General features: G+C 36.5%; 1 protein-coding gene across 4 annotated transcripts in view; it reads right to left on the bottom strand.

Moving 5' to 3' along the window:
- Positions 1–504: 504 nt before the first annotated feature.
- The window catches only part of INTS6 (integrator complex subunit 6), a 39,013-nt gene continuing 24,576 nt past the window's right edge, over positions 505–14,941 (bottom strand). For 2 of the 4 annotated variants that reach the window (XM_041466958.1, XM_041466959.1), the window contains exons 7-19: positions 14,403–14,528; positions 13,415–13,569; positions 10,509–10,661; positions 10,240–10,372; positions 9,652–9,746; positions 9,142–9,252; positions 7,330–7,545; positions 7,095–7,221; positions 5,698–5,840; positions 4,878–5,112; positions 3,765–4,139; positions 3,226–3,319; positions 505–1,079 (exon numbers count right to left, since the gene is read on the bottom strand). In XM_041466958.1, the coding sequence (XP_041322892.1) occupies positions 986–1,079; positions 3,226–3,319; positions 3,765–4,139; positions 4,878–5,112; positions 5,698–5,840; positions 7,095–7,221; positions 7,330–7,545; positions 9,142–9,252; positions 9,652–9,746; positions 10,240–10,372; positions 10,509–10,661; positions 13,415–13,569; positions 14,403–14,528 (2,057 nt within the window). In that variant the 3' untranslated portion in view covers positions 505–985. The remainder of the gene's footprint in view (positions 1,080–3,225; positions 3,320–3,764; positions 4,140–4,877; positions 5,113–5,697; positions 5,841–7,094; positions 7,222–7,329; positions 7,546–9,141; positions 9,253–9,651; positions 9,747–10,239; positions 10,373–10,508; positions 10,662–13,414; positions 13,570–14,402; positions 14,529–14,941) is intronic. The other 2 variants (XM_041466961.1, XM_041466962.1) reach the window with 2 other exon arrangements.

Raw genomic sequence — 14,941 nt, 5'->3', positions numbered from 1 at the left:
TCCTTGCCCACTGAATGAAACAAAGACTTGCAGATAACCCAGAGCATCCAGCACAGCTGAAAAATGTGGCCAGCAAAGCAGTCAATGATATTTTGTGTCCAGGCAGCAGCACCCTACAGCTGCTCCCACAGTCGTAAACCTGTAAAATCTTCTGACACAGAAAACCTCTGTGCAGCCTTCCTCAAAGGAAGCCTTCCTCAAACGACCCCTGCTTTACTGCGGTGTATCCCTCAATAAAACTGCAAGGCTTGTCATGGCTACAGATGTGCTTAATAAACATCACTTTGTTATGCTGGCCACCAAAAGTGCAAACTACACAAGATATCCTACTATAGCTGCAATTCAGCATTAGCTCTCTCACTCACTCTGATTAAGAGCAGAATATCCAGTGATACAAAACCAATCTTCATTCTTTAACACTGATACCAGAACACAGAAGCTCTGGAAAGGGAAGGGAAAACAAATAATTTTCATAAAACCAGTACTCAAACTGACACGAAGATTAAAATAGAGATTTTATTGATGGAATAACAAAAGTGCTTTTCTTAAATATTTTTCAAAATACATTTATACAACTTACAATAATATATCCAAAATAACTGTATATACAAAACATTACCTTGTTTAATGCATGTGCTTTTTTTTTTTGAAAATTACAAAGCAACTTTTTGGCAAAGTTCAACCTTAAGAGGTGATAGTTTTGAAGGTTAGATTAAGAAAAATAGAACCTGAGGGCAAGTGATACTTATGTCCATGACAAGCAAGAAGTTCTCAATTTAGTTAAATAAAAACGTTTTCGTAGTATTTTTCACATTACAAAAATAACAGAAGTGAAGAAAAAAAAAGGATGATTGATACTTCTCATCATTTTATTGAGCAGCTTCTCATTCTTTCAGGTACAGGAACTTGAGATAAGAGTGCATGTCAAAAATGAATGCAAGTAAGAACAGCAGTGCCCTGCTGTGGCTCTGTCAGGTGCAGTTTCTTAGCTGCTCTTGATATGGTTGACCTGATTGGATCTGCGATGGATTTCTTCCAGAAAACTCTCAAGCTGTTCTATCAGCATTCGTTTTTTAAACCTGAATTTAAAAGAAAGCATTACAATGGATGCACAGAGTAATACATGAAATATCATTGACAGAACTTTTACTCAACTCTGGAAACTTGAGTTACTACTTCAGGAGCAGTGTATGATGAGGTAGACATATACCTCATTTGTATACTTACACTGTCTCCTAACATTCTGGTAAACCACTAACTTGCTTTTCCATTTGCTGAATACAAAACTACATTTACGAGAGTTTATTATAGCTGAACATCACTCAGCTCTCAGAAATCCAGGAAAAAGACACTTAAGACTTTGTTGCTTCCAGAAGAGAAGTTCTGAAGCACAGAAATAAAATGTACTTCAAAAGAACTATAATCCTAAAGCTGGCAAACAATTTTAGGGATTATTTGCATGCCTTCATGATGCATTCACCCATGTTAAAGTTGGTACTGGTGGAGGAAGAGCCATTACACAGTGCAAAGCAGATTTCCTGACACACAACACAAATTAAAACTTTGAGAAAGAAATTAAAGGAAAATACAGGCATCCAAACTCCGTATCTCTGGAGTCTCTGCAGCTCTATTCCATATCAGTCATATAAATTTGATCAGCAGGCCATTCTGTCACCTTTGCTTACACCCCTACCTCAGGAAGTACAACTCCTAGCTGTTTCCAGCTAACCCCTCCCTCGTGCAACATATCTGCACCTCAGAGAAGCCACTTCTGACCAATGCTTTGGTAGCCATATGCGTGTTCAATGACAGGCAGCAATGAAAATATTTTGCACTATATCCCAAATTCAGTCCTGTGACTTCACTAAACCCCAGCAGAAGCTTCTAGTTCTAGTCAGGAATCCTGGTCCATGCCCTTGGCTCACAGAGACATGGTACCTGCCCTAATTTCCAGATCACAAGCTTCTCCAGAATCCCTTCTGCATCCAAGAGCAACACTCAAGCACTGCCAAATTTTGTAGAAAATTGTCAGCTAAAGACAGCTGGAATAAAGAGACTGTGCAAGAGAAATGAGAGTTACAGGTGATCTCAAAAGCCTAATTTTACAGCATAAAAATTCCAACCCCACTAGGGGCTGCCACAAACTCCAAGAGCAACAGTATTGCTACGGTGTGCTGTGACAGTGAGGAAGAACTATAATTCGCAACATAGAGAACAACTCTGACAGGCAATATAACAATCAAGCAAAAGCGCAATACAGCAATGGTTGCTATAGGAAGAGCACAATCTACATGAATTTACGTGCCCCACCAAGCTGGCAGTAGAAGGCCAGAGGATCTGTGTGAATGTCCAACATCCAGCATACCTTGAGAGGTACAGTTTTCTCCTAAAATTATTTAATTTTTAATAATGAAATTTGCTTAATGCCACAGGAAAAGAGCTGACTACTACAAAACAGATTAGAGAATAAGAAGCAGCTATTCTTTGAGGTTTCCAAAGTAAGCCTCAAAGGCCTGGTTATATTTACGATCCCTGCAAGATCCTGGAATTACTCATTCCCTGCAACTCAAACACTATTGGTTCAAATACATTTCTCCTTTTTTCCTCTCAGTAAGCATGTAAAAGGCTAAGTATGGACACTCTAAAGATACTGTAAGGAACAGTTTCTACCTGGATGAAAAACACAGGGTTTAAATCCTTATCAAGTCACTCTTCTTCAGAGAAAAGCCACCTCCATTTCCAAAGTCTCAGACAGGACTACGCTATCTCTGAATGAAGTATGCTGAAGAGTAGAGACACATCTTTATGAGCATACCTGAAGTTAAAAACTATTTTTAGGACAAGATTTTGAGCTGCTGCTTTTTCTGAAAGCCTAACTCCCAGTAACTGGCAGCTCCATTACATTTTCAAATTAGCCATACACTCACCTGAACTTTTTTAATTGGAATTATTTTTTTAGTTACCTTCTCTTTCTATACCATTGTCCATCTACATTCACAAGGATTTGGCAGTTACAGTTGCTAACATCTTTAAGCCAAAATCCAAGGAAAAAGGTAAGCTTTTACAAAAAACACCTCAAGAAGCTTATGCATTTCTGCTCTTTCATGGGGAATTATTTACTTGCAGTGAAAAGCATTGTTTTCAAACAATTGTGTGATTGTCCAGCAATTATACATGGCACAACATGGTGCAGTTTTGTAAGAATAATACAATCCTGTTACCTACCTCGAAGCTTCTTTTATAACATTCTGTAAAAATATCAGTCGGGTTTGTAAGCTTCCTTGCACATGCTTCAGCAAAAAGAAGATTCTTTCATATTCTTAAAAGTCAAGAGGACAGAAACATCAGTTATTTAAAAGACGCCTACACAGATATCTGTTGTAATAGGTTTGAGTAAAATGCAACATTCAATTTTTGTAAACTTTTAAGTTGTATCTCCTATCAGCTGGAGCAAGGACATCTTATTTAATGGGAACCAATAATAACAAATACATGATATTGCACCTTAGGGTATTACTAGCACCTATCAAGTTAATTCCAGTATTGATATAAAAAATATGACTTGCATGAACACTAATAGGTATAGCAATGTTTTAATCACTCCTACAAGTAAGTTTTAAGCAGAGGTTTTAAAACAAATCTTTTCAGTTTTAAATTTAATTTTGCTTCAGTCTCAGTGTCCAGCACACTTCCAAAATAGTGATCTAACAAATTCTTTGTTTAACTCTCATGCCAATTATCTGAAAGAAATTCAGTATACTTACTCCTTCCTGGTTTTCGGATCTCTTTCATAATTTGTGCTCTTAGCTCTATATTAATTTCTCTGGAACTCCTGCAGTGCACTGGTTTTTTCCCTTTGCTAGGTGAAGACATTTTCAAGTTCTCTTCCGGACTTTGCTCTTTACTACTTGATTCCTCGTGATTCTCCAAAAACCCATCAACATTCAAATTATTCCCTAAATGTTCATGACCTATATTATCCTCTGTATGAGCTGCTGGTCGATCCAATGAATTAAATGGTGAAGAGGACAGTGAAAACTCTGAATCCACAGCATTTGGGAAAACATCCAATGAAAGGGTGCCTGTACTGTGATTCTCAATGACATCATCAACTCCAACTTCATTATTTGTTTCTGATGCTGAAAAAAACAAAAATTACACTTGCCAGTTCAAATTCCTTATCATTCCATACAAGTCAATGAGTCAGATCAGCATTAGACTCTTAAAACTATGCTCCAGCTCATACAGTCTACTGTACATGCCAGGCATAAGAAAACTTGTTTGTGGATTATAACACGAAGCCTGTCACTATCTCCTGGCAATTAATGGCTTTCAAAAAAAAGAAGTCACAGGTACATTCTTTGTATGAAAAAGGAAACTACTGTATGGACTACCAACAAAAGAAAAACTACCTGTAAGGAGTGATTTTTTGAGATGCTGTTTTTCCCCCTTTAAATGAAACAAACCAAATTTACTTTAGTACTAACCAGTGAAGAGAGTTATACAGCCCCTCAGCTTCACACGCAGGGAAGTGATTTCACTGCACAAGAGCAAAATTCAAACTAACTTGATGCTGTGATACTTCTAGAGTACCTAAATTTCCAGGCAAAGGAAGAAAACTCTTCTCATTGTCTACATTGTCTCCTCAGGAGAGAGGAAACACATTGTTTATACTTAGAATGTGTATGGAAGACTTCCATCCAAAGGACTATACGAACTCTGTAATTAACCCCAGATACACACTTAGGCACTTTATTTTCAAGGGGGAGGGATAAAATTGCCGTATTTCACAGATTATCCAGCAGCATTTTTACACAAAGAATTTTTTTTCAAATAAATTAAAAAACAAACTTGAAAGATTTTGAAGATTCACTTACTTTTGTGAATGGCAATGGGTTTAATAAGGTCAGGCTGTGCTTGTGCAATTGGTGTTGGGGGCCCTTTCCCTCCAATGTGGTTATTGACAACTGGAAGAGTTTGTGGTCGCCCTCTGAGCAGGGGGGACATACAACGTCGCCTTTTTGGAATCCCTTGCATATTTGGTTCTCCAGGTCTTTTATGTTTATTTTGAGGTCCTGATACGAATTCATCTGCTTCATCTATCATCATTCCCTGAAATTAATTTAACAGGAAGAATTCTTAAGCTTCACACCAAAACCACGTAACATAAGGTACAATTAATGCTCTGATATTACGAGAATGCTTAGCATGTGTAAGAGTTACACACAACATGCCATTATGTTTGGAATTCCAAATTGTCAACCAAGACCAGATAAATGTGCTTAAGGCCCTTATCCAATGTCTGCCAAGTAAGGTAATGGAGTGGGCCATCAAACTGTCTTTTCAGTAATTGCAAAGAGACTCACATGATTAATACAAGAGCTCTGAATGTTACTGGCAGTTTGGTCAATTCTAAGAGATCTGGATAAGAGGGACAGCCAAGACTCTCAATTTTGAGACAAGTATTTCAGTTGTAATACAATTTAGAGACATAATATTGGTTTTCCAATAAAGGCTGCCCTCCATAAGATACTGCTGATTGAAGAACAGTTTTTGAAGAAGAGTTTTGAGGCAGTTTGTAGCCATTTCTTTTACAAGTATTTGAAAGGGTTTCTCCAATAGACTACTCAAAGAACAACGTAGGCACTAGCGCACACACAACAGCATGTTTTCAAAAAAGCTTTACAGAAAAGTCACCTTTTTGTCCAATTTGAATGGATTGCCAAATGTATGAAGCCTTCGTGGTTGATCAGGATCAAGTTCTCGGAGTGGAGAAGGTATCTGTTTTAGATATTCCTGGTAGTTCCCCATTTGTGCTATAGGTACGCTGTGAACTTGATCTATCATAACAGAGGAGTTAATTAATACACAGTACTGCTCACATTATGCGAACTTAATCTATATCCATTTTATATCTCCAGTGTTCAGACTTATCATATGCATTAACAAAACAGCTGTACAAAGCTCGCCATTTTTCTTGCCTAACTGGTATTTAGAACACTTCAGGAAATTTGCTCAAAGGAATCAGTACATGGCTTGGGGATTTATCATTTTGACAACAAATAAGCCATAGGTGTCATGCACAAATGTTAGTTTTCCAATGATTATACAATTGTTACTGTCCCAACTTTGCAACAGAGTAATGGATGGAAAAACAGACTAGGAACAAATTAGAACTAAAACATTACTACAAACAAAAGATACATTAAAGCAAAGTAGGAATGCCATGCTGCACACAGCTTTGACATAACTTTGTCCAATTTTAGCAACCCAAAACTTAATTGTCAAGACTAGCATTTTCCCAGAGCAAGGGTGACTTTTGATCACCGTACATCAACAAATGCTTAAAAAAACATAGGAGCTGATTTTAAACTTGTTCTAGTTTTAGAGTTGCCAAGCCTTTGATCCGGAAAAAAATACACTAGAAGAAACCGCAGAAAAAAATTCCTAATGTGAGTTAATCCTCCTTCCCTGAAGAACAACTACTCTGACAAAGTGATAATGTAATGTGAAATGTACAGATGTTAATCTGACCTAAGTAGTGGCAGCACTAACGCAGCACAAGCTTTCACTTGCATTGCCCTTCTCATTCTAGTTATTTCAACATCTTCGGTTAAATGCCACAAAGCAGTGCCAGAAGACACAGGAAAAATGGTAAAGGAATAAATTAGCAACTACTAAACCATTTGCTGCTGGCTCAACAGGCAAAACAATCACAGGGGCAGCACCCAGTGAGCTAGCTTACTTTTCCACTGCTCACAATCCACTTCTACTGAGAGATATCATAATGTTCAGAACTGCCCTGTGACTTTATCAGATACATCCATGAAAGTTAGGAAAAACAGTGAACAAAGAACCTTCTGTAAAAGCCCAAGTCCCCTCATATGGTCTTAAGGATAAAGCAATGAATCAGCAATCTTCTGTCCTCACCATTTTTTCTTCCAATAAGGTAAGGAAAAAGCATATAAAAAAATCCATGCAGTTTAATGCCAAGAGCAGACATCCACCAAGTTTTAAAGAACTAACATTATTTGCTACATTGTTTTTAGCAATGATCACATCACACGCAGACAAAATATAAACTGTTATCTAACCTTCATCTTGTCCTTTGAGCAACTTGCAAGTACTCTTCAATAAATTAGATCTCATTCGTGTTAACTGATCCAAAAGATTTCTTCTGGGTATGTCATAAGCATTTCTAAATGTCTGAGGTTTCAAATCCTATGGTTCCAGTAAATGAAATTCCAATTAATGCCACGTAAGAAACAATATCTAGCATTTCAATGGAAGTATATTGAAAATAACAACATTACACACAGTGGTGCTTACCTTATTCAGCAAAGCTATTTGGAACCCAGCATACTCCTTCATATTGAGGTCTAGAGGTCTATGAGGAATTTCCCCAGTAATCCCCTGTAGCAGATGTTGAAAATCGTTCCTATGTGCCATAGACAGGTTGTGTGATCTGCTTCTGACCTTAATTCCAGTCTCTTGCGCTACCTTTTTGCCTACAGAGCCAATGACTCTATCGGACTCTATTTTGGCCTTAATTTGAAATAAATAAATAAATAAAATTGACAATATGCTCTTAAAAGGATTAGTCAGACTTATTCATTTTAAATTCCTACCTACAAGATTCAACAATGTGCCAACACACTATGACGACCATAACAGGCTGAGCGCTTAAGGAGTGCTTAATACATAACCACTTAATGCCTACTACAGTTTTAAATATAGTGAACAGTTTTCTGCATATTTCTCCTCTGCTGCCCATTACAGTATCTAAGCACCAATATGCATGCAATGCTTTTATTTTCATAAAATGCCATCATTTGACTAGTAATTCTCTGCAGATCTATCTGTCCTTGTATAATGTTCAGCTGTTCCTGTAGAGAACAGTCAAAACTCTCACAAGACTGATTTTTCCACAACTGTAGTTGCAATCAGTCACCCAATTGTATCAACTTTTTTAAAGCTAAATACAAATAGCCATAACATTAAAAAATGTGAAATATATGAAAATAACCAACTGGTTGACCAGACAGACCTAGCCCCCAATATATTATGTTAGATTTTTACCAAAATTTGTACCAAAATTAAACATGCTCATAAATGCCAGCTTTTTGACAGAACACAGTGAAAAGAGCCAAAAGGAATTTAGTAACACAACTGCCAATTTTGGTTTTACAATTTCACATAAATTCATAGACTACTCAAAAATTTGAGTATGTATTGAGAATATTGAGTCTTTACTGGCAGGGCCCATCAGAAGTTACAAAAGTTTTAAGTACAATTTGCAGTGCATGTCATTACATCTTAGAGGAGTCCAAGATGTCTAGGTTGAGACATCAGTTTAGATTAGTGAGCAATATGACTATGATTTAACAGGATATGCTCTAGACTTTGAGACACTTGCTTCCTCAAATAATCATTTTCATTTATGTTTTAAGAAAAAGCTGGTCCATAAAAACTCATCACCTAAGTTACAAGTACTTGGCACTACTGTTTCTTGAACTTCCAAGTTTACTCTTTTTTATCTTGAACACAAAGCTTAACATGCACAGTTCAAAAGTGAAGGTAGCAGGGCAGAAATGCTTTATCTGGTGCAGGAGCCTAGTCAAAGATTCAGGCACTATTCTGAACACAGTCAGCAATTTCAAACAGTCACTTGACATTTCTACATCTGTATCATTATTTGATATTCTGTTATGTCAGTTACCTTATTTACTGAACACTTTCTACTTCATGCCACAAGCCAAAGAAAGAACACTTTGTTTCTGATGCATCAAGAATAAATCCCTATTTCCTGAAAAAATACTAAAACATCTTTAAAGACAGAAAGGTTTTTTTTGGATAAAAGTATGTTACTCTCTGCTAAGTGAAAATACTCCTTAAATAGGAAAAAATCTCAGCTTGTACTTCCATATCTGTCTCTGTATAGTTCAGTTTATAAAGTTTGTATTTAAATGTTGTATTTTCCTTCAATTCAAAAAACCAAAATTATTTTTTGGTAATTGCTTAGAGGAAAGTACTAACTTGATCTTTCTGCTCTTTTGTTCCTACAAAGCCACTGAACTTGAGTATTTTAAGATTATCCTGCTATTAGAATAAGTTTTTACTGCTCTTTTGCTTCAACATTACCTGCTGACTCAACTTTTTGAGATATGAAATGACACTGTAACTAAGTCCATATTCCACATTGTCAGCTATAAGGTTTGGTGCTCCCATCATTCTCACAGCTTTCTTCAAAGGCTGAAACATGGAATATATTGCAAGGTCATATTTAACTTTATACACACTTCAACTAACTGTACCCATTTCAAATAGAACCTGAGGTTCTGAAAGTTCAAAAAGAACAACAACAAAAAAAGACACTCGGGGCATCATTTTTTGTTGTTTTAAAACTGTTCAATTTATACAGAAACAGTAAACAAAAATCTAATTTATATGCAAGTCCCAGTGTATTATGAAATTAAAAAAATTCCATAGCTTTCAGGTCTCAGGCCTCCCACAGGACTCCAGTGAAAACACTCATTATGAATGAAATTTAACTACTCTCTCTTTAATTAATGCTTATTCTACTTAAAATAGAGACTACATCCATAGTGGAAAGACAACTATAAACCAGAAATTTTAACACAGTCATCTTACCCCAAGATAATAAGGAGGCATTGTCTTCAAATAGCTTTCAAATGACTGACGCCATTTCAACGTAGGCTTTGCCTTGTGTACTTTAAACAAGTCATCTAATGGTTATAAAAAAAGCACAGCAACAAAATGAAAGGCATGGCTAGATAGCATTGCATCTTTTTTTCTAAAAAATAAAATTCTAGCTAAAGAAACTCTTGAAGAAATGCAAATTCCTCAATGATTAAATTACTATCTAAAAATCAACATATATACAACTAAGCCAAACACACACAAGATTAATGCTGCAGCCAAAAATGGAACCTGATAAATTATCAAATTGAATTGGTATTGAGACAACAGATTAAGAAAAATGGCTCTTAAAACAATGAAAGTGAGATCAAAACATATCTGCAAATGATGATTGAGTAAATCATCTTACACAGAGTCTGAGTCATGAAGACAGACAATCAGAAACAAGTGAAACAAGTTACTGATTCTACCTTTCTCCAGGTGTTATTAATACTGGCATTAATTACAGTAATCTGCTTAGATGATATCAATGTTTCAGTTACCTACCACGTAAGCAAATTTGTATGAAGTGATATTTACCTAGCAATGGAAGCAGGACTGGGTAATTGTAAGGCATCACAAATAAATTCACACAATTCAGCGCTGTACTAGCTTTCAAGTAACCAAAAGGATGACCAAGTTCACTGTATTTTGCACTATTGCTCACATACACCTGCAATAAAACACATTACATTGGATTTACACTCCAAGTATTGTGTTCTGAAACTTTACATTCTATTTTGATTATAGAGTAAGATATACGAAATACAGCATTTCACAAACTTCAATTCAGCGTGCATTCTACTTGCCTGCCAGCAGGTCTGAGGGGATTTTCTTTCCAGGATAAACTGGGTCAGTGGTGAAGGTTCTAATTCGTATTTATCAAAAGGCAGTTTGTCAATGACCATCGGTTCACAGTCAGTACAGGAAAATTTCACCACGGGATGAGATGTGCGAGGTGGCTAAACAAAGTATTCCGCTGTTAGTAAGGCTGCACAACAATTAAAAAGCATTTGTGCTATGACAACTGAAGCAATACAGATTCTTTGAAAACACATGTATTTAAGGAACCTACTCAATACATGATTCATTTACTGTTAATGAGTCCTACGCAATTTATGATGTTTACACTGTTGTATTCTGAAGGAATCTTGTTTTCTAAATACATGACAATTACTTCACATCATTAGTCTAGAGCAATATGCAACTAAGACTTCTTGCATTTACCCAAAAGCTGAACAGATGGGAATAAGTCCTCCTGGGGACAAAAAACATCCTCAATGCTACTCTGGGACATGTCCATTTTCATTCCCTACAGAAGCAGGTGCTGTACTTCTGCATTTGCTGACTTTGCCAGGAGCTTTTCCTTCTTGGCAAATTTACCAGTTACAAAATTCAAACAATTATAAAGATCAAGAATAGCGCGAATTCAGAAAAAAAGAAACTTTAAAAACTCACATTTTGACTAGGCCTGAGGAAAAAAAGTTATTTCAATTCCAGGAATTTGAGTGTTTGGATTTTTTCAATTTTTTTACCAATCACAGAAAAAAGGCCTTTGTGTCTCAAGTTTCAGCTCCAAGTTAACAACTTGGAATTTCTTTTGCCAAAAGGGAGAGCTGATTTTCAGTGGGATGAAAACAGAAGCTCTACAGCTTCCACTGAAGGGAGGAATACAAGCTCTTGTACTTACTCTGAGCCTTTCCCCAAGGCCACTAGAATCTGAATAAGAGCTCAACTGGGAAGCCTCCTTCCATTTACTTCATTTACAAAAAGGTAACTCACAAATACACAAGATGCAGCAGAGAAACAAAAGGTCTCTTGGACCATCTTACCACTTCACATTGAAAGCAATTCTTTTATGTCTAAGCTCTAGGCTCTTCATTTTAGGATAACCCACCCAAACAAGTTATCTCCCAAGAGAGCTGGTCTTGCTTTGAGTGTCTCCACCCTGAGGATGGTGGGCTCTCCAACCAGACACCAAACAGGAGGCCCAACCAAATGGACGAAGAACAACTCTTTTCAATGAATACGACTAATAAATAGTTGTGGTGGAGTTTTTGACCAAGCTTTCAAAGTTAGACTAGAAATAAAAAGGCTGCAAAAGAAATTGACTACTCAGACTTCAGAAGTCCAATAATCCTTTGCTGCACAGCAGAACTATTTTTACCTCTGAGCAGTTGAAGGAGCCATTTACACGTTGATCTGCCAGCATAATTATTAGCAGATTTTCATATACATTTAAGAAAGCCTTGGTGGTGTCATTAGCCACAGTAGACTTAAGTCTTGTTACAATTACTGTTTGAGACCACTCCACTGTGGATCAGGTAACAGGCAGGCAAAGTTAAGTATTTACCTTTGAACTCTTAAGCAGACAAGATATGCTACATACATACACACTGATTACAACATATGCTGTGTTTGAACACTACTGTTGGAACAGTACTGAAACACAGGTCTTGAACACTATCAGCAACTTAGCTCCCCAACACTGCATGAGGAAGGTAGAACTCAATTTCAATTGGTGTCAACAAGAATTCAGCTGTACGTGACAGTGCTTTATAGTTATGAGAGCTATACACACTACAACAGAAAAAAAAAATCTCATCCTTTTGCAATTTGAGTAAGTAAACTTCAGGCTTTTCAAAGATTTCATTCAATAACTCTTTACTTGGCAAGATCTATTTTATCCATCTTGATTAAGATCTTGAGTAGCGAACTGTACAGACTCTACACGGCAAATGGAGGCAGATATGCTACTGACAGTGATTACAAGGAATACACAGAACCAGCTTTCCTACAGAACAGCCTTCAAATATCCACTACATAATGACCTCTTGGTTTTTTTTAATGATTACAGAAAATCTACTTTTATTCATATATGGAACATCACATCTTTTAATCAGTATGGCCACCGATGCCAAATGTCAAAATCTGCAAATATGACTAAAATTTCATACTCAATCACTCCTCAACAAAACAACCTCTATTTCAAACAACTTTGTTTTCTAATCAAGAGATAAAATTTATGACAAGTTCAGTGAGTATTAGTCACATCCGTTTCACAGCAAAAAACCCAGAAGGATTCAACAAAAATCATGAAATGTAGGTAACCATTACACAACTGCAGGATTTCTAATTTAATGATTTCAAATATAAACAGAAACATGAAAATGCATTACACTACACTAATGACTAGTTCTCAGATGAAAAGACAGTGGCATACATTCTTTTATGAAAAAGAATAAAATTAATTCTTAATAAATTTAAAAGCTAAGGTTTTCTCAGTTTGGATAAACTGAAGGTGTGGCTACACAGCAGACGAAACAATATTCACTTACTAGAATGAAAGCAGAACTACCACAGGGATTCAAGTTGTCAAGATCATATTATCTTTTATTAATAACCTCTATGAGGCAATAGAATTTGATAGGCTTTTACCAAGTGCCACCATTTGATATTTAACAGGGTTCAAACAAACACTTACATGCATGTTCTGGTCAAAAATGTTACAGGCAGTTTCCTAATGCTTCAAAGTTACTAAAAAGAAAACCCCATCTTATTTGCTCATCTCTAGTTTATAGGCTTGCATGCATCACTGCTTCCACATTTGCTACAATGCAACACATACATCAAGATTTGAAAAAAAATCCTCTGAATAGGAAATACTGGAATATTCCTGCATGCACAAACCCTTTGCTTTATCTTCAGTACATACCAGTGTTGGAGAATTTTGATCTGGCCAAAAGGATTCAGGAACAGGCCAATGTCCTATAGGAACCCCAGTTTTAGGGTTTGGTCTGACATAGATAAGTTTGTGACAGCTGTGCCAAGGTTGGGGTCCAAAGGGTCTGGATATCTCCACCTGCCCATCTACAGAAGAAAAAGGCTTGGAGTCAAAATAGTGTTAAAACTCAGGAACAGTATTAAATAACTTCTGTGAAGAGTCAAAGACTTATAATCCCAGAGAAGCCCTTCCTGTAGTTAATATTACTTTTAAGAATAGCAGATAGTTGTCAGTAAGCATGTCTGCAAAGACACAAACTGAGAAACCAAATAAGCATTGAATGTTTACAGGATGAGAGCCCAGAAAGGCAATTACCTAGAGCCCTTCATTATAATGTTTCTTTTTCCTCCATTTTCATTAACAGATAACCTTCAAATTCAAGCATTTAAGAAGTGATATACATGACTGATACTGCCATAATTTTTATTGCAGCAAAGTAAAATTTTGAAAACATCTCTCAAACTTCTCAGTAACATCCAAAGACAGACCCAGCTAAGCCATTTAATGAGAAATTAATGCCACACAGGTGCATTTGCTATTTTAACTCTTAACACAGCCACTTTAATACACTGAAGAAAAAAGGATAAGCCCAGGTCTTTCCATAGCATGTTATTTACATTTCCAGCTGGTTAAAAACTGCTAAAAACCCATAAATCCCTTTAACTATGCCTGACATTAACAAATGCATTTAAGACTACCTGAGTGGTTTGACCAAATGCAGAATGTCTGGCAGCTACAGGCAGTATTTTGAGACATTGCAAAATTTCAGACTTAACAGGTGGGTCCTTTTGTAGTTAAGTCTTTCAAATTGCAATAGTTACCCTTTTGACTTGATAACTACTATATTAAATTCACTAAGTTACAACTGATGACAGTCATCCCTGTTATTTGATACCACAATGTAAAAAATTTCAAGTACCATCAATTGGTGAGGGATCTGGTCCAGCTTTTTCAAAATTTATTACCACTCCACTTTGCACTTTTTGCACCAATGACTCAAGACATTGATTCAGCATTCTTGGAGAGCACACACAATATGATCGACCTGGAACAAAACAGTCAGAGTTAAAGCTCTTCAGTGTTTCTGCCCTTATTTTAACTCGCATCATTGAAAACTGTTCAACCACCACACACGTAGATTTATGTATGGATCAGGATCACTGATTTAAAGCTTCTCCAGAACACTCCCTCTTTTTTTAAGCAGCAAGGCAGCCTAGTGAAGCACTGACAAGTGCCTCATTGGAAATATTTGTATTTTAGACCCTTAATGACTAATTCAAATTCTTGGTGGCATTCATGGAAAATGGGCTCCCCCTTGTGACAGACATCAACACTTAAACTGTCCACAAATTTCAGTCAAAGCACTTGCCCGTCCACCCTACATACAGTCAAAGCAGTGGAATCAAATCCTTTTGGAATACTTTTCAAAGCCCTTTGTTTCCTCTTTATCACATCCTC

Source organism: Pyrgilauda ruficollis, unplaced genomic scaffold, assembly GCF_017590135.1.
Source record: "Pyrgilauda ruficollis isolate IOZ18807 unplaced genomic scaffold, ASM1759013v1 scaffold20, whole genome shotgun sequence".
NCBI lineage: Eukaryota > Metazoa > Chordata > Aves > Passeriformes > Passeridae > Pyrgilauda > Pyrgilauda ruficollis.
Note: the sequence above shows the minus strand (reverse complement) of the source record. Positions and strands in the feature narration are given on the sequence as shown.